This window comes from Cololabis saira, chromosome 17 (genome assembly GCF_033807715.1).
Source record: "Cololabis saira isolate AMF1-May2022 chromosome 17, fColSai1.1, whole genome shotgun sequence".
NCBI classification, from domain to species: domain Eukaryota; kingdom Metazoa; phylum Chordata; class Actinopteri; order Beloniformes; family Belonidae; genus Cololabis; species Cololabis saira.
Window position 1 is genome coordinate 19,850,676 of NC_084603.1, and position 20,692 is coordinate 19,871,367.

Here is a 20,692-nt window from a genome sequence, read left to right on the forward strand (position 1 = left end):
TTTTGAACCATTTCAGTTTGAGTTTTGAAAAGTTAATCTGCGAAATTATTTGCAAAGGGGGGAAATTGACCATAGATTTGATTGTATTTGTTCATAGTTCAGTTTGTTTTTTCAGCTTACTTTTTCCCACTACACTTTCCGGGATAAAATAGGTATTTTTACATTGAATATTTTGCCTGTAGCTTGTTGAATCATACTGTGCCTTAATCATTGGAATGTAAACCTTATACCTAACATGTGCATTCAATTCAGTACATTTTTTTTAATTATTATTATTATTATTATTATTTTTTTTTTTTGAACATCAGTTTCTCTGTAAAGATCTGGAATAGAAAAAGCCAGTATGGAAGGCTCAGGTGGTCATGACCTTTTTAAATCAGTTCATACCAGGACTGAAACGGAAGAATAGAAAATGTAAGGCTCAAAAAGTTAGGGAAGTATTGCAAAAAACTACGTAAACCTTTTAATATACAATTTTGTTGGGGTTTGGTACTTTTATTTATTTTTTGAATGCATTAATTAAGATTCCAGTCGGTGTTACGTACAGGGTTAAGCCCATAAATCAGACTTTACAGTCATGGGTTTTGCCCATGGTTTTGCCTCAAGATGCTCTGGCAGAACAAACAGTAGCCCCGCCCACCTCGCCTTCCCTCATTGGCTGCTTGGCCCGTCAATCAAAGGCGTCACGAAGGCGTTGTTCTCATGGCTGACAGGTACGATGGTGTCGCCAACCAGGGGACGAGGCGACCGACAACCGTCAACATTTCAGCTTTCCCCCCGTGTGTTTTGTGCGGATAAACGTGATGTCGCTTGGTTTTGAAAGTGCAGGCACCCCGGGCGGCCTCACTAAGCGGACAAAGCTGAAGTCCTGGATGTAGCCCGGTAGCCTGGCCGCTGTGAGAGGAAGCCATTGTTTGAAATGTCGGCGATCATGGCAACGAGAGCTGGTACGGTATTGTTGCAGAGGATCCTGGTAAGTAGGACTAAAACAACAGGAATACACTTAAACAAAAGCTTAAAAATATATATGTATGTAGTGGACATCTGTTTTACCCGTGTGGCATTTTTCTCTGCTAACGCAAGTAATGATAACTCGACTTGAACTCCATTCATCTTTGTTAAGCAGCTAGCTGCTGGCTACATCATGTACTCCTATAGCCTGATTTATGGTTCCGCGTTAAATCGACGCAGGGCCTACGCGTAGGGCACGCGGCTACGCACAACGTACGGCGTAAGCTTTTGCGTTGGTGTAACGCGGAACCATAAATCAGCCTTATAAAGCTTCTGTTTTATTGCTGCAGGTAAGCAATATTATACAAGATAAAATTAATATAAGCAGGGATTTGTGTCTATTGTCTATAGTTTAACTGTTTTCTTTAACAATGGGCTGCTGTGGCTGCTCTTTAATGGGTGATGGGTTCACATCAGGCCCCATTACACAGTCTTAAATTATTCTATGTATTTTACTTTTTTGCGTTTTCTGCAAGCATTTGTTGCTGCCTTTTTTTTTAAATTAAAGAACGTTTTGTATGCAATGACAGAACAACATTAATTCAACTGTATTATTTTAAAGTTGTTTTTGAAAGGTAATCCTAATCCATTTACCCAAGTTGTCATTAAACAAGTAGTAAGATGGCAGGCGAGGAGAAATCTTAACATGCAGTAGATCTGTCGATTTGGTCGAATCAAATAAAAATACACTCAGGAAAAAAGAAATTGCATCCAAAAAACGTTTGGATGGAAAAAGTACCCATTTCTAAATGTTGACTGTTGATGTCACATACTTAAAGATGCTGTCTGGTTGTCCTTAACTATGTTACTGCAGTCTAATAACATATTTTTCAAATGAAATATTGAGTGATCATATTTGTATTTTTGTAATCTAATAATATATCCCGTCTCAAGTGTAATCTTTTCGTTAAGGGTTTTAATGGACAGGTATTTTCCAAAACAATTAAGTTTGGGTATAATTTTTTCTGCTTATATAGACCAAATTAGCCAGAATTTTTTTTTTAATACATATCATTTTGTGTCTGTAGCCTGTCTGATTTATTTATACATAATAAAATCTTGAATGGTCTAATCTGCCTTTTTTCTGTAGCATTTTTTTCAGAATTGAAGTGTGTAACAGTAATAGCTCATCAATCTTTTAAAGAAATTGATGTCAGTGACATTAGTCACTTATTGATTAATGTATCGTGCTCTTCATTCACACATGCTTGTGAAAAATTATGAAAACGGCTTTGATTCATGTGTGATACATAGTGAGATTAAATGGCAAATTTTAGTCACTAATATAAAAAATCTTGAGTTATATTTGCACCCGATTTGCAGTAGTTTTTTTAAACGTATCTTAAAAAATGGCAGAAGCTGCAAAAATCTATTTTCTTTTATTAGATTTTTGGCTAATCAGTGCTGTAATTGTAGTATACTAACAAATATTGTTCTATATGTTATGATAGAAATGTCACTTGAGGACATGTTTTTTAACTATCAATGCTGTTTGTCTGATGAGCAAGTCCTTCTAGATTCCTTCTCAAATTAACATTTTGTCTTTCCATTAATAATTAACATCATTACAATATTGATTTCAGCTGGAGAAGGGACACTTCAGCTGCAGCTCAAGTAACTTAATCAGTTTATTTATTCATTCATTCATTTCGTAATTCATTGCCTCACCCTCAGTGGGAGAAAAACAAACTGTTTTCTGTTATTAATTATCTAAGGTTATTAGAATTGTGTAGGTGAAACCACAGGGAGGAAGTTTGGAGGGTGCTGCTATTTATTTAAAAACATGACATCAGTTTCTCTGTGCAGGTGATTGTGTGCAAGATTATTCCACTGTGCATGCTTGTCATTAATGTGACTGCTGCAGTGCAGGCTTATCTTGTTGAACGTTATGCCTTTATGCAGTTTGCTCCAACCTGCACATAATGTCAACAAAATTCTTCAGAAAAGTACTGGGATTGTCCCTCGGACATGGCGGCAGGGGCAATTTCTACCTGATAAGACCTTCTTTTAGTCAAGTCACAGGCATTTTGATTTGTGAAAGGGTGTTCTCAGCTGCAGTCAGGTGTGTTGCATACTGTATGTTGATGTAACACACCTTAAGGTTGCATGTGTTTTCTGCTGTTGCTAATGTGCCTCGATTCTACAACAATTCCTTCATATTTTAAAGCATATTGCCAAACATTTTTGTTCTTGACAGATTTTTACCACTTGTACTTTTTTAGCCTGTTATTAATAGTCTTTCTTCCTTAACATTTTAAACATGAGCTAAATAACGTAGAAGCAGTTATTAAGAATAATTAAACATCCAATGAGGCTATTTGGGGTAATGTTAAACCATTACTTCCTGCTACAGTCTGATCGTCATTTGTGTTTTGTTTTTTTTGTTGTTTTTTCCCTTTCTCTACTCACAGTTGAGGTCATCCTACATGATGTGTGACAGTAGCGAAGCCTGTGAGCAGTCCCCCTCTCCTTCGCATGGGGTTGGCCACCTTATCTCACCATCCTCCTAAAGTGTTTTCTCCCAACCTGCCAAGATGACTGACAGGAAGGAGCCTCCCTTCTTTAATGACGACAGTGTGGGAGCGTTTCAGTACAAGCTCCCCTTCTATGACACGATGGAGCTCTTCATAGAGACCCTGACAGGGACCTGTTTTGAGCTGCGCGTGTTGCCGTTTGAGGCTGTAATTTCAGTCAAAGCGAAGATCCAGAGGTTGGAAGGTATAATGCTCACTAATGTATATTTGCATGTTTTAGTCTGTTGTAACAGAACTGTCTTCACTGAGAGTTTACGTTGAAATTATTGATTTCAATGAGATTGCAGGACATACAGTACTGTTTTCAGACCTGAGATGACAAGGTTGACAGGAAATTGAATACTGCATGTTTAATACTCTAAAAATAACTGTGGTCTGTTGAATAGCCCGTTTTACACAAATGGGCACTATTTTCAGTCTATTGTATTGAAAAATTGCATTAAAGCTGCTTATCAGAGTTATCAGATTTGATTTTAAAATGTATCATTTGTCATTCATTGCTTACAAACTAAACCTAGTACTCAAAACAAAGAATTGGATTGGAAAGTTACAAATGTACTTCCCTTATGGCACCCATTTAAATAAAAATAAATAAATAATTTATAAATGAATACTGCTTTCTATTCATACAAGGACATGCCTTGTAATCTAGAAGTTAATGCTTTTCACCTCACCTTATCAAAGGAATTGCCTTTTGTTTTTTGTTTTTTCACAAAAATGTTAAGGATCTAGCTTAAAGAACGTCTTTTATTAAATGTGCCATCGTCTCATAAAACTAGGCGAACAAATCTGAAGTCTGTGGGATCATCTGAGGGACAGAATGAATAAACCAACGAAGAAATCAGCATAATATGTTCAGGAGTTGTCAGATTGGGATGCATGTGATTCAATACAAATTCATAGAAGTGGATTGTGTGTGTTGTGATTTATTTGAACATTTTGATCTTCGATGTTGCTTTATGGGAGATAAAGATGACCTGCCAAATCTACATCACTGCTATTCGGTGTTTTGGTCAGAGGCCTCTATGATCAATAAGTGATAAGGTCTTTGAGCCAAGCAAGTATGCATGTGGTAGCGTATCCTGCTCTGAAATGAAGCGACTACTGGGTACTTAGTAAGACTGTAGCTCACCTCCAACTCAGGGTTAATGAGTTTACTGATTGGAAGGATAGATATCTTCCTGAACACGCATACACTCTTATTCCAGGCTGTTGCTCTAGAGAGCGTTTGTTTTCGTTAATCACCATACAAGATTCTTATTACAAACCCCATATTCAGAACATTTGGGATGTTTTCTAAAAACTAACAAAAATGCAGTTTTTAACTAGTTACAGTAGTTTCAACTATTATTTCAAAGGCACTAGTACAAAACAAATTATTTCAGAGTTCAGGGTAAAAACATCTCACTGAAACAGTGAATTGTTTTGAGGATGGATGACAACTCTTAGAGTTTTGTAAGAAAAATAATGTCCAAGATGTAAATTGCTCATCAGTTAGTGGTCATTGTTGTCAGATTGTCATTGTCTTCATGTTGAGCTGTATAGTGTATTTTCAGTGGCACTGGTCCGGAGCAAGCAAGCTAGTCAAGCACAGACCCGCTTGTGTCTATGAAGCCACGGTTGTTGTGAGACCTGATATTATTATGCTGAAATAACCAAAAGATGTTACTTCGATGGTAAACTGTCTCTCCAAAATTCCGATATATCCATCTGCATCGGTAGTACAGTCCCATATATGCAAATCACTCATGCCGTGGGTACTGATGCCCCCCAGTACCGTCACAGACTCTGATCTTTTACTGATAACAGCCTGGATGGTCATTCTCATCTTTGGCACTGACGTCTGTTTTTCCATAACCGAGCTAAAATGTGGTGGTGGAGGGGGTGCATCTTTCTGTCCATCTGAGATGGTCTTCATGAAGACTTCTTGTATAGCTTTTCCTGCTCGCGTAATACAGGTTCAGGTTACATTTCAGGGTTCAGCATCGGACAGGGTTGAGTGACTGTGGCTCTCTAAATTACTCCTGAACTCAAGGTGGCACAATAGTTCCTCATATATTTATTAGGAGTCAAAAGTCTCATGTATCCAACTGTGGTTTATGGCCTTCACACACTAAGATATCTTTTTACTGTCAATAATGAAAGAAGTAAGGTCCTTGCAATTTTGCCTTGAGTTTCTTATTTTATTCTTTATTTCCCAAATAATCAGAGCTTGAAACAGTACTCAATTTTTACCCGGAAAGAGTTTTCAGGTGGATACTTCTTTTAATCCCAATTCAATTGGTCCCATCAAATTCTGGATTTTGTTTGTATGTTTTGTTAAAAGCAAACACTAAAGACACAGACAATAATTTGACTGTTTCTTAAAGTTTTAGATGAATAAAAGTCAAATTAATTTATTTCACTAAACAATACATCCCAACTTTCCCCATTTTTAAATGGAATTTGTGTTAAGAGTTTGTCTAATTTATAGATGCAAATATAGGAGTCTGATGATTGTACCTCTAGATATTTCGTGGAGAACTTAGCAGTCAATATTTCATGTGGTGGTGGAGGGCTGTTAGAACTTTTGTTGCATTTTGGAAAACATTTAATCTTTTTCTGGAAATGGTGTTTTCTTTTTGTTTTGTTTTTTTTCTTGTCATTTTCAGTGCTTTTTCAATCATTTTTTAACATTAGTCCAACCAATCTTCAGTATTTTCTTAAAAGATTTTCATAAGCTAAATTTACAAGCAAAATCTAGATATTTTTATGACAAAAGTCCATTGTGTGTATATTTATTCATTAATGTGGGGCAGCCATAAGCTGACTTTATGATGACTTATTATTATTATTATTATTATTATTATTATTATTATTATTATTCTCCTACTCAAGTGTTTTTTCTTTTTCTAAGTTTACCCAATTTTAGATGGGAGATTGGCGTTTTTCAACAGTTGCCTAGTTTTGTCTTTAGGGGGCAGACATTAATCATTTATTGTGGTTTGCCCTGTAGAAATACCTTCTTCCTTATCATCAGATAAGTGACATTATTGTTTGAAATGTGAATAGGTCCTTGTCAACTCTGGTTGTTTTCTCTCCCACCCCTCTCTGACTGTGAAGGTATCCCTGTTGCCCAGCAGCATCTTATATGGAACAATGTAGAGCTGGACGATGAACATTGTCTACATGATTATGGGTAAATCTTTTCCTCTGACACTTTCCGTCTTCAGAGCACAGACACCAAGGAAAAATCAAACGTATTTAAGCATGCTTTACTGTTTACATTTAAATTTGGTTTGCAAAAGCAAATGTCACAACTCCAATGGTAGCAAGTGCATGCCTTGCTGTCAGTAGTAGGAAGTGTATTTGTAGTGTTTGAATGTTGAGGTTTTGAGCCAGGACAATTTTTCACTTTTATCTTTTTGTTTTTTTTGAGTTACAGAACTCAAAAAACACCCTCCAGCACTCTGCTAGCCACAACATGTTATATTGTCATGAGTGCTTGTCACTTAATTTTCCACATTAAGAGAATCTTGTGAGATGTTTCCAGTGCCAGGCTCCTCTCACACTGCAGCATGCTCGGGAAGTACTAGAGGGATATGGGGAGAGAAGGCAATGAAGCACCTGTTGATACATAACAATTGTTCCAGTGCGTTTCCCTGCCCTTTACTCTGTACTGTATTTAAATACATCTGGAAGTCCCACTGGCCCCTGAAATGGCATTTACATGTAATAAAATCATATTAATTTCCTGCTCTCGCATTATAGTTGCGTTCACTGAATTACTGTGAGGTTGTGTATTTTGGCATATTAAATATTCTATTTTTATGTTTGCAGCATTGCAGAGGGCTGCACTTTAAAACTGGTCTTGGCCATGAGAGGAGGCCCAATCAACACCAGAAAAGGTACAAACAGAGAAAAAGCATAACAGCTTGGCATTTGGATCTTCATATTATATTGTAATACCACATAAAAGCCAAAGTTTTGTGGGGGGGGTTTTTCTCCCTATTTTAAGCACAGAACATCTCTTCTTTTCTCAGTAACTGTCGAGGATCCCGTTAAAGAAGTGGCAGACTTGATGGGAAGCACAAAGGAGGAGGGTTGGGATAAAAGCCTAGCAAACAAGCAGGTCACATTTGTGGTCTATCGTGAGGGGGACCAACTAAACTTCTTCCGAGTTGTCAACAGAGCAGATGGTTCTCTGACACCTCTAACCGAATCCTTGAGGTGGTTTTATTATTTAATTTTTTTTTTTTTTTCCCCCCATAAATATACTACGAACACTATCCAAATATAGGTGCATGAATGGATGTGGACAAAGAATTGGGCATTTCTGAAGCTGTATTAACTTTGGAGTCATTAATGGGAAGACTACCCAGAGATGTTGAACAGACATGTAAAATGTAAGGGTGCTTTCAGACCTGTGGCCTGTTTGTTTTGTTCCGATTCAGGGACTAAATCGAGTTGTTTGGTTTTTCATATGTGAAGTTTGTGTTCACAAGGCAACCATCTGTAGCGGTTCAAAGCTGTTAACAAATGCCATGCGTGAACCAACTCTTCTCTGATTGGTCAGAAATGAACGCGGAAGGAATTTGTTCTTCCGTACCCTGGGAAAAAGAACAAGCCCCTTTCACAGAGGGCGCAAAGCGCAGACCGCCGCCAGCGACCCGATTCATTTACGGGGCGGCAGTAGTATGTCGGCGGTTTGAATCCCGCTCTGTCCCAGTTTGCTGTCGTAGTGTCCTTGGGCAAGACACCTTACCAACCTTGGCCCGTGTGAATGTGTTTGAATGTGTGTGAATGTTGGTGGTGGTTGGAGCGATATGGCAGCCACGCTTCTGTCAGTCTGCCCCAGGGCAGCTGTGGCTACAAACGTAGCTTACCACCACCAGTGAGAATGTGTATGGATGAATAATGATCTCTGTAAAGCGCTCTGGGTGTCTTGAAGGGTGCTATATAAATCCAAGTCATTATTATTATTATTATATGCTACTGGCACAGGAGCCGAGCTCAGCGGCACTGCCGCGGTGTTTGCGCTGCGCAAACCCTGCCCGAATTGAACATTTTTTATCTCGGCACGTTCAATAGGAGAGAAGGTGGAGGAGGCTGCGCCGACTCTTCTCCTTGCGCCGCGGTAGCACATACACAATGATTGGAGTTGTCGGTTGCTGTGTCGATTATGTTCTCGCTCCAAATAAAAAAAACGCACCGCTCCAAGTCTCGAAAAGAAGCGAGCCGAGACCACCTCTCCTAGGCGATCTCGGCTCGCTTGTTTTGTGCCGCATCCGAGAGCGATTGCTGTGTTCACATATACCAAACAAACTGACAGTTGTGAAAGCACCCTAGGTCTTCAGTTTAGAATTTAATGTTGATTGCACAGAGACAGCTTTGGTGAGCTAATTCAGAGTTCTTGCCCTTTTTAAAAAACAATTCATTTATTTTTCCGGGGATATGTGGGGAAGTGTCCATGCTGCAGCCAAAACACAATATGTGCTAGAGACTGTTTGATCCTGCAGCACTTTTAGTTCATTAATAGGGAAAAAAAATGTTGTTGCCCTCTGTGTTTTCCAGCGGTGGTTCGGTGTACAGCGTCTATGCAGAGGAGGAGGACAGAGAATGTTCTACAGCTGCACAGCAGAGGCTTGAAAACTCCATAACCATGACCAAAATGAAGCTTCTCAAAGCCAAGATGGAGGACATGAACCTGAACAAGAAGGTACTGGGAATAAAGAACTGCATTACAATATAATACTGTCAGGATGGAGTAGGGCTGTGCGATTAATCGATTTTAAATCTAAATCGGATTTATTAATCAAGACGATGTTAAAAAAAGGAAAATCGGAAAATCGATTTTCCTTTTTTGCAGCTGGCTGCATTACAGACAGAGCTCGTCTAGTCATCTTTGTTTGGTCAAGAAAATTGTAAATGTTGTCACTTTACTAAACTCAAGGAGGATTTACAGTATCTTTCAATTGCACTTCAATAGGGAAATTTGTTTGCTATTATTCTTATTATAAGTATTTGAAACAATTTATTCCATTGTCTTTTGTAGTTTTACCAAAAATTTTAAATCGAAATCGAAAATTGGGTTTTCAGAGAAAAAAATCGGGATTTTATTTTTGTCCAAAATCGCCCAGCCCTAGGATGGAGACACAACCTTCTAACAATCTGTTTTTTTTTTTGTCACTTATTGTAGTCGAGTTAATGAAGTAGTTTTATTAGGAACAGCGATCATTGTGTAAGTAAATTAAAATTGATTAACTTGAATAAAGAGAAGCCACCAAGGCAGTTAAGTGGATATATTTAAACAGTTGTCCCTTGAACCATAATCAAAAAGGTCAGATCTATGACCTGTAATGAACCTTATTTGTGTGGATCATCCAGGTTTACAGGCTGATATTAGTGCTGTGAATTTCTCAAAGTATATTCATGTGTATAAAGATGAAACAAATCATGTCTCAGGTTATCATTAAAGAAGATCGTGTTTGTCTTCACCACGGACTGAAAATGGTCTTTGGTATCTCAAAGATGGAAAACCAAACCAGGCCATGCTTTTACAGAATGAGAAAATGATGAAGAACATTGATGAATCATCTGGTATAATTTCACCATCTCTGTGCCTGTTTTTCAGAAGTTGGTAAAGCCACGGCCCCCCGGTACCCCACATCCCTGTGGCAGCTCTCTTGGTCTTCCCAGCACACGGCACCATCATCGCCTTTTTCAGTCGCTACCACAGATCAACCAGCCTCAGCAGATCAATTCCCTACTACCTCCAATTATAGACCATGAATCTATACGGCCTTCTCCACCCCACACCCCGGCAACCTCTGCCCATTTCACGATGCCTGCACCATCTCCTCCTCCTCTCTTGTCACCATCTTGTTATATGCTTCAGGAGGAGGAGCCATGGGAGTCATGCCCACCTTTTGCAAAGATCCGCCCCCCTCCTAAAGTCTCCCGAATGGACATTGGCAGCAGCAGACTGATGAGAGATTGCATTTATCCACAGCTCCCGCCACTTTGCACCAGGGGGTCGCCCGAAGCCCCTTTCGACCCAGTCGAGCCTTCGGCAGAGACAGTCGGGCTTGGTTTATTTGAGGAGTCACTTGGATTTGTGGCACCCCCACAGCCTATAGCTCCATTTGGGGAGCTTTCAGACCCTCTCAGACTAGATGTGTCCATACAGCCAGAGGGAGATTGTCAATCTGTAGATGTTGGGTCTCAGCACCAACTGCCGCACTCTCCTTCCCCACTCAGTCACTGGACACTCGGCACAAGTGACACACTCACCAGGAGAGCTGATGGAACGCTTGGCACATCAATGCATATCAGCCCTCCCTCTTCATCAACTTCAACACGACTGCTGGCTCGGCCTTTTGACTCCACTCTTGGTTTACAGCTTAACCTAGAAGGACAGCCAGACAACTCATCCTTTCATCCCCGAGCCGCCATATCAAGTCACCCACCACGCATCAACTGCGTTAAAGTCGAGTCACCTGGCAAAAGGCCAGAGCTGATCTCTAAGAGAGAAGCGAGAAGCATCACTAAGATGGCAAACCAAGCCTGTAAGGAGTCACTGGGTTCTCTGAGCAACTCCGAGCTCCTGGCATCTCTCTCGACCAGAGCTCCTGACAACAGGAGGAGGGACAGCTTTGGGGACGGTCTCGGACTTGCACTGACTTTGCCTCCCGCCGCTGCCCCGGGACAGGGAAGCCACAGCTCCAAGCTGCCGTCTATCCCAACTAACAGGCTCTTTCAGGATGATCTCATTAAACAAATGTCACCTTTACACCGAGCAGCTGCCTCTTACAGGGTGAGCACAGATAAGTACCAGCATTAGGTGCTAAATTGAGATTTGTGAAATTTCAGTGTGAAGTTTTAAAGTTTACTCCTTAAAGACCTTTACTTTATTGTGGTATTATTTATATCCAAATTATGTATTTTGTTTTAAGTAGTGTCCGACCGATCAGCCTTTTTTTCGATTATTTCGATCACCGATTAGGGGGAAATCAAAAAGACCGATAGCCGATATCAGCCGATACGATTATTACCCTTTTTTACCTTTTTGGGAGAAAACAAATTTCAATACAAGAATTCATTTAAATGAATGGTGAGCAATTTATTGCTTTAACTAGGAAGGACGCAATATTCACTTCGCACGGCTCACACATCAAAAGTGCAAATTATGGAAAATCAAACAAAACAAGCAGCATTTCAGTTATTAAAAATAACATTAAGTGAATTTTCTCTTTACATAAAATAAAAAAGCTGCCTATAAAAAATAACCAATTAAGAGGAATAACAGCCTCAATTTTAGAACAGTCAGGCACAATACTCCCAATTCCCAGACCCAAACCACAGCAAGTGCCTACTTGGAGGTAGTAACAGTAAGCTAACTAGTACACATGACAAACAACCAAACAGTACAGGTTGTGAAAATGGCTACACAGGTTGTTTTTTTAAGTGCAAATATTTACTTAAGTTTACTTAAGTTTGAGCATGTTCAACATTCTTAATACAAAAAGAAAATGCAGTATTTCAGTAAATTTCTTAATTTTTCTTAAAAAAAAAAAAAATTCGAAATTATTTATTTTCGGGTTTTTTTGGGGGGGGGCCGATACCGATTATTAATAAAATTATGAATATCGAATTCGATAATCGGCCACGGCCGATTATCGGTCGCCCACTAGTTTTAAGTGCTAGGTGTTCTCTTCACACACTCTTTGTCAACGGATGGGTTGTCCTGCTATATGAGCAGTACTTTTGTGATGCATGTTTTCCTTCTCGTAAATATATTGTTTGTATATGTTCTTGCTTCATCAGATTAAGCTATTGTCCAGCACATTTATATCTAATAATACTGAGAGTTGAGCACTACAGTTGTGTTATTGATTGGCTCTTAAATATTTCACATTGATTTATTTTCAGACAAGCAATTCTCTCGCATCTGCTGGAGGAGTTGTCACTTCATTCAGGACAATAGGTAAGGGAAACACTGTCACCTTCAGGGATTCATGAGGTTGTAAGGCATAAAAAAATGATTAGCATTTTGTCAGTAGCTGTAGACTTTGCAGTAACATACAGAACTTACATAAGGCCGTTTAAGTTGCACATGGTTGAGAAACGGTCCTGAAAAAAGGAGTTCTTTAAAAGTGCATTCATAGTTTGATGTTAAGTGAAAGCCTTCAGTGCATGTTGTGAAAGCACTACAACAAAGCACCTCAGAGATTTTAAATATTTATTAACACAACAACTGCAAAAGCAGTTCAAACAGACTGGCTAGTGTGCACATCAGAGCTGTCTCTTACTTATGTTGGTTGCTGATATTCTCAGTCTGTTCATGGTGAATGTGAATCAGTACAAGTACTGAGTAAAGATGGTTAACTTTCCTATATTGCTGGATACTTGCACTAATGTAGTTTCTAAACAGACCAACCCACGTGTGTCAAACTGGAGGCCCATGGGCCAAAACCAGCCCGCCATAACTATTTATTAGGCCCTCGAGAGATTACAAGTCATAATTGTCTAATCAAAGCAGCCACTCTCCATCGTACCCCTAGTCTAACCCATCAACACGCACAGCACATTTCTCTGTGAGGCAGAATTTCCGACTCATTTTCTCTGAAAGAAAATGTAGAATAAACATTTTTGGCTTTAAACTAGTATTTTTAAAGGTATTGTGACATAATTTTTAACATGCTTTTAACACTATTAAAAGTCTTGGCCAATATCCCTCAAATGTGTCTAAAAAGGTGTAACAAGAAAAACTTCACTCCAGTACTCCATGCCTGGCTTTTTTATGACGGTGTTTTTTGCGCAGTGAAAAACGCGTCCTTTTCCCCCTTTCCTGTCAATCATTTTGCGTGATTTAGCGGACCTATACGTAACGGTCCGCCACCCAACCAGATGCGCCGTTTTTGCATAATTATGTGGAAACTCCCAGAAAGCACACAATACACTGAATGTTAAAAGTTCGTTTTTTTTGGGTGTAATTGATGTCAAGACACCCAACAAAACACAAAAAATCAAGAAAAATGTGTTTTTCATGTCACAATCCCTTTAAGGAAGACTTTAAAATAAAGTTCATCCATTAGAGCCACGATAATGCTAGATGGATACCAAAGGAAGCATACTGTATTTCAGTCTGATAAGATGAAGCATCTCATAAATGGTGACTCTAACTCGCAATTCAGGATCTCAGTTCGTGTTTTCACTGATGTCATTATTTTTGTAGGTAACTTAGGCAAGAAAGATTTAAGCTTGATGTACAGTACAGTTGCCCCACAGGTCAGACACAGAAACACCATGGAGAAACTAGTCCGTTTTCTAAATAATACTCACATCTCAAGTCTGTATATCACCTTCCTTCAGCGATACGATCCTTGGCATAAGGCCAGAAATCAACTATTCAGAAGATTTTCCTTATAGATAGTACAATGTGTGATATCACCCTGTAGATAAGACACGCTCAGGACACTTGAAATCCCCTGTTTGTGATCATTCTTTCAGTTTTTATAGTCGACCTTTGTTGTTGCTACCTTTTTTCTCCTGATCAATTCTGGTTAACAAATCACTGCTGAAGTGCTGCAGAACATTGAGAGAAAAAAGTGCAAAATGGTCAATTGTAATGGAACAAATAAGCTGTTTTTGCTTACCCTACCCACTCTGAATATAAAAATGTGGGGTATATAATATAAAGGTAGGTATAGTAACCTCCCAATGAAATATTTTCAGTTAATTATGTGATGTAATCCATAGTGCTCAAAAGAGAGAAGTTGGATTTCTTGTTTTAATTCTTGAAGATGTTTCATCTCTCATCCTAAGACTTTCTTAGGCAGTGAGTGACTGTTGAGGAGCTTCGGGATTATAAGATGTCATTGTGACATTCATACTTATTGAATTATTAAAGTCACACGTGAATCTCTGATGCACCTGCTGCTCTTATATCCCCCCCCCCTTTAACGTTGTCCTTTTCCTGTTTAACATAGATCCATAAGTCCCTTCTCAAATCATCCATTTTCTCTGTTCAGAATGTATAATACTGTTCAGGTGGACAGCTGAGTCCTTTACATGAGGAAGTCAGGCTCTTGTGTTGTTCCATAACGTTGTGGAGTTTTGTTGTGCCTTTTACAACATAAACAAACAAGACTATAACTAGTTATCTGTCATTGATGAAAACTGTAGTCCTGCAGCAAGAGGAGATTCACTGTGAAACCCCTGCAGGTAGTCCAGCTCACATTGGTACTTCTACTTTGAGGAAACAAAAAGTTCACATTTCTCTCTCCTATGCATCTCTACTGCCTACCTGTGGTTTGATTTCTGGTCACCAATATTTGCTTTCAGTAAATGATTGTAGGGTCTGCAGCCTAAAATCATCAGCTAAACTTAGTCAGACAGGCTTATTCTTGACGAGTGTGTTCAGAGACATTGTCAGATACTGCTTCGTACACCAAAGGCTGCAGTTCAGCACGTCCACATTTCTGATCACACAGTGGTGGAAGGAGCTGCCAGATGTAATTGGAGCATGCGCTTCACAATATCTCTTGAAGTCTTATCCCTTCCGAGAACGTCTTCGGTCAATTACCGAAAAGTTGCATCACAGATGGTTCCCCTCATACTAAGAAGGTTTCTACTCTGAGGCAGGAGCTAAAAAAGACATTGCAGAAGCAGTTCCATGAACGACAAACAGCTGCAGTTCCTGCAGTCCAATTTTGAAAAGAGGAAAGGAAACTCCTCCCAATGGTCACAGGGCCTCTGAATTGGGTCCTGAGGCCAAAAAGCACCTCATGGCTGCAATCCAGCGCCACAAAACTAGAAAATAGGGTCTTCTGCTTGACCAGCTTCATTTCCAAACATAGTTCCCTTTTGACAAACCTCATCCCCGAAACAGCCCTGGTAGGAAGGTCGCACTTTATAGGTCACACTCCTGCAGTCCTGGTAGGACTGCTGGAGCTTGCAGCAGTTCACATGTTATTGGCTGTGTATTCTCGGGATTGTCATTTTTGCTTCAGGATTAAAATCCACAGTAGTTTATCAAATCTGTAAAACATGAAGTGTGCCAAATAAGTAGTTGTGACTTTCAATACAACATTCATAATCTATTTGAACTGCCTTGATCAGCTGAGAAGACTTGAGAACACCATGAACTCCTCTAGTTTAGAAAGTCCAGACTGAACTGAGAGAGATCTGACTGAGAATAAATCACATTAATTAAAAGTAAACAAATACAGTACAACCACTGACATCAGACACACTACATTACCTCTGTGGAGATTCATTGATGTGACAGTTTTTGAGGAATTTAATTTTTCCTGTAGTACAAATGATACCATCAAAAAAAACTGCTTTTATTTAATGTCAAGATAATAAAATGATGAAGGAAGCACTGACGTTTTGGAAAGGTACAGTGCAGAAGCGCATTGCTTCTCTGATCACGCTCCACTTTGATAACAGGTTTTGGACCGACATCAGGAGATGTTTGAAAGGGCTTGATAGAAAAGGACTCTTTCCCCTCTTTTCCAGCATCTTGTGTTGATCTAACCTTTTAGTGCTTCATCATTAGCGTACCGTATCTAGTCGGAGCAAGTATCCCTGATCATTTAACTGTAGTCTGTCATCTTATTCTGTCTGTCATCTCTTAACGACTAGTGATGCACCGAATGTTCGGTAACCGAAATTGGAATAAGTGGGCAAAAAAACGAACAATTAATAACGGCGTGTGATGATGCAATCAAACAGCGAACAGCGTGGAGTGAGGGGCATGCAGTGTTAAATGGCTGCATGTCAGATCATTACTTGGATGTGGGGAAAAAGCAGAGAACACGAGAAGTGATCCAGGCTGAGTTGGATTTGGGAAAGCCGGTGGGTGATGGAGACGGTCACGGGACGCACCGCGCAGGAGAAAAGGGAGAGAGCGCGGAGAAAAAGGCCCGTACTACAGATGCGGTGCGCGAACCCTCATTGTCTATGTTTGACGAGATCCTCCAAGAAAATAACCCAGACTTTTACAATTATTATACAAGGCTTCAAATTGCGGAGATCAGCCCCGCCCCACCGCGACCCGATTAACTGGATTTGAATGGGAGAAAATTAAAAAGTATTATGAGAAAAAATACAATAAGTACAGCAAGACAAATTGTGACTGGTGGGTATTTCACTGCACATTTATTTGATTTATTCAATATTGAAAAATTGGCAAAATAAATGGAAAAACTGCAAAGAACCATTATTCGGTATTATTCGGTATTCGGCCAAGTGTTTATTATTATTTTCGGTTTTGGCCACAAATTTTCATATCGGTGCATAACTATAAACGACATGCTTCCTCTGCTCTCAGGTGCTCCCACATACCACCTACCTCCAGTCAAAGCCCCAGGCACCAAGAAGAAGAGCTCAAAGCACTGCTTCCTCTGTGGCAAGAAGACTGGGCTGGCCACCAGCTATGAATGCAGGTACAAGCACCACTTGAGCTCATTTCACTCCCCCTGCCTGACTCTTTGGTCCTCTGCTCGGAGCGTACAAAGCAGTTCATTCCAGGTTGTTTTTTCCACAGTAAACAAAACAAGTGCCATTCCTGTTCTGCACTGACTTATTTAAACTTATTAGATATTTTTCCCCCGTGACATCAGTTTTCCTCCTGGAGAGCTTTGTTCGGGGTTCTCACATTCAATTAGATGCAATGATTTCTAATACTCAACATTGAGCATCACAAGTTATTTTAGCGCGAGTTGAGTTCACAAGATTTTTTTTTTTTATATAAATGTATTCAACATTTTAATAAATCGTATAACATTTAAAGTATAATATTAGTGTTTGTCAGCTAATGTTTTGATTTTAGTTGATTAAAGTCATAAACCACACTGAATTACTGCTGATGGCGAAGTGCAAACATACAATGTTTTATGTGCTGACAGTGAATATTCTATAACACCCATCGTTAGCGATCTCACTGAAATATCTGCATTTGAATATTTCAGGTGTGGCCACAACTTCTGTGCTACCCACCGCTACGCAGAGACACACGAGTGCAGTTTTGATTACAAGACTGCCGGGCGGCGGTTTCTGCAGGACAACAACCCTCTTATCAGTGCTCCCAAGCTGCCTAAGATCTAACCTCCGTCACCCTCATCTCTCACAGGGGACAAACGAAAAGGACAAGTTCAACCAACTGGATGGAAGAGGAAAAAAAAAAAAAGTTCTGTAAAGGCTTTTTGAGAAAGGACCTTGGACACCACTGTGTGCTTTTTTTATCAGCCAAGTTTGCTTAAAATTTTATTCAATATTCTGTAACGCCAAGTGGGAACAAACAAGAGTGGACTAAAATAACCTAGGATTAATTATTACTCTTGACAATGTGAAAATATTTATCCCTTGTATCTGTTACATTATTTTTCATTTATTTAGATTAAAAAAATTGCATGCATGTAGGTAGTGTTTAGTAAATATATCTGTTGCACTTTTGTTTTTTTTGTAATTAAATAGGACGGCTGACGACTTCATTAGACAAGTCTTTAACAGATGCACTTTAGACCTATATTTATACGTATGATTTTACTTTGTGTGCATCCCTGTGTTTATCTAAATGAAGTGTGAATATTCAGATTTTTATATTCTGCACAGCTAAAAGTCTTCTTTTTACCCGGGCACATACATACCAACATTACTAATGATTTTTTTTCCTAAGAGAGAATAGTACATCCACTATTGAATGGAATACTTAATATTTATTAATGAATACTTCTTATTTAAATTAAAGGTCGGTTTTTAAATGGTAAGTATGCAATGTGCGTATGTGTGAATGTTGGTAATTTGTTCACCTATTGACTAAACTGTATTAGGAGTGGGGGTGGGGTGGGTTATGTTATTGATGATGTGTCTACAGTGAGTTGATTGCCATAATAATCTTTTGTAAGTCTTTTTTTTTTTTTATTTAATCGATCAGCTATTGCAAAATCTTTAAATGCCGGTTACGTATCTACTGGCTTTGATCTAATAAAGTTTCTTTCAATATGTCACTGGTGTATGTGGAAGGTCTTTTTTTTTTTTTTTTTTTTTAAAGCTCACGTAAATGAAAAGCCAATTTCCCACGAAAGTTGCTTCTGATTTCTGGACACTGACTTCAAAAGTTCCTGTTTCTGTTCCTCCTTCTAAACTCTGACTATTTGACCCGCTAGTTTTTATCTGCCTGTGATGATGATGATGATGATGATGAGGAGGAGGAAACTGCCTTCTGCTTGGAATCTCTCACTCAGTCTTTTCACATTTAGTGGCCTCTCCTTCTGACTCAAACCCCTCTGCCTGTTCCTTAGCAACCAGTCATATGTAAGCCAATATACCGGTATGTTGCTGAACAGGCCACAGTGTTCAACAAGTGCATCTCCCACTTTATTTCTTGGGGGGGGAGACAACAGATACCATCTCTTTTTTCAGGGACACTTGGTCTCTATTTTAGACTGGAAAACCTGTTCATGAGCAGGATGTTTGAGAAGTGGCACTTCAGGTGTTTAAAGTTAAAGGTTTGACAGCAAATGTGCAAATACAGTTGCTCTTTGCATGTATGGGTGTGATGGAAAATGTAGCCTTGGTCACTTGGATTAAACCAAAACTACCGTGAGGAGCACAAGTATTTCATGTAAGTGAGAAACATCATGTTGGGGGTGTCTTATAGAAAACAAAGCACCATCCCTTGAGACAGTCTTCATCCCCTTGTTGAAATGTTTTGGGTTTTGGTTCTGATGTGACGAAATTAAGTTTAATATATGGGTTATGCCGGAGAAAAACAGACATGGTGTATCGGTTGTATATATGAGGACCCTTTACATACGTTGTCTTTTGTTTATATGACAACATGGGGGACCACTTATTCACTTTTCTTTCACTCAGGTGGGGTTTCTGTGGCACACAAACCTTGACCTGCATCATATTTCACTGCTTCCTTCCTTCCTTCCTGCTGTCGGTCTTCAGTGTAACTGGGCTGTTCAAGACATGCTGCGGACTCTCACTTTCATCTTTTGAAACTGTTTTTTTGTATCATTATTTCAAATGCATCAATGCACCAACAGGAGCCTGAAGCTTTCCACAAGAGATGAATATTTATGACAATTCAGTTTCCATGATATCAAGCCTGCTAAAATCACATTTCTATTCACTGAGATAACTCCACGGCTCTCACTTCAGTTTGCCAAATAAATATCTCTGTTTATGAGCAGATATCTGCAAACGTCAAGACACTTCTTGGAGGCAAATGCTAATCTGCCTGCGGATACAGTGATAAAAGTTTGCAAACACTGGTTGGCAGTATTGACGATACTTGTTTGCACAAAAAAGCAGCACTGAAGATCATCTCAAGCATTCTTTTTCATGGAGAGTGTCCCTTTTTTTCAATAGTTTTGTTTACCTTCTGTGATATATGTGTGCTAAATCTAAATGTTGGATTTGGTTTCAGCGTATATTGTGTATATTGCACAAACACTGAAACCCAAAATCTGTGTTCAACTCTCCGTTTCCGCATTGGAAGGGTTTCCTGTTGCAACTGTGCCAAGTCCAAGTCTGTATTTTGTGCCGAAAACTGTTTTTTTTCCCCCTCCCTTTTTCTAAACATGGTTTTTACAAGAAATCTTGCTCATTTAGGGTGGAAAAGCATGAATATAGCATCTGAACTATATTTTGTGTTCCAGTACATGCACAAAAGAAATTTGGCTAAAAGCTGCTTTAAAGTTTGCTTATGGCTACACAAGGACAGAGAGTACAAAAGATCTCTACTGAAAGAACATGGTGTTTTTTTCCACCAGTATTCATTCCTAATATGACACAACAGCATATTTTTGGAGAATTAACTCCTGTTTATAATTCTGAATATATATGAGAAGCTGCATGAAACGAGCAAGCCAATGCTGCTGATTCATAATGTGTGTGCACAGGCTGGAAGAATGAACAGACAAGCATTACCAGTCTGACGGGGCCAAGTACCAATGAAGCAAAGAGGAAATACCAACTAAGAAAATCATAGGGTTGTCTGATCATCTCTTCCCGCTTGTTTCCCATTCCACCCACTTCCAGGCCTTTGGACCTTTTGCCTGCTGTCTTGCTGCCTCTTTTTATTTCACCCTCCAGCTTTCCGTATCGTTGTGCTCTCCTATGAGGCATGTTGGATTTCTAGGACTTAC

General features: G+C 39.3%; 1 protein-coding gene across 1 annotated transcript; it reads left to right on the forward strand.

Annotated features, from left to right (window-relative positions):
• Positions 1-53: 53 nt before the first annotated feature.
• On the forward strand, positions 54-18,538 carry zfand4 (zinc finger, AN1-type domain 4). The gene is made up of 10 exons (XM_061745220.1): positions 54-973; positions 3,423-3,729; positions 6,648-6,723; positions 7,365-7,432; positions 7,568-7,754; positions 9,099-9,243; positions 10,159-11,340; positions 12,456-12,510; positions 16,864-16,978; positions 17,504-18,538. Exons 2-10 carry the CDS (start codon positions 3,546-3,548, stop codon positions 17,637-17,639), a joined length of 2,148 nt encoding a protein of 715 aa, XP_061601204.1. The 5' UTR covers positions 54-973; positions 3,423-3,545; the 3' UTR covers positions 17,640-18,538.
• The last annotated feature ends 2,154 nt before the right edge of the window (positions 18,539-20,692 follow it).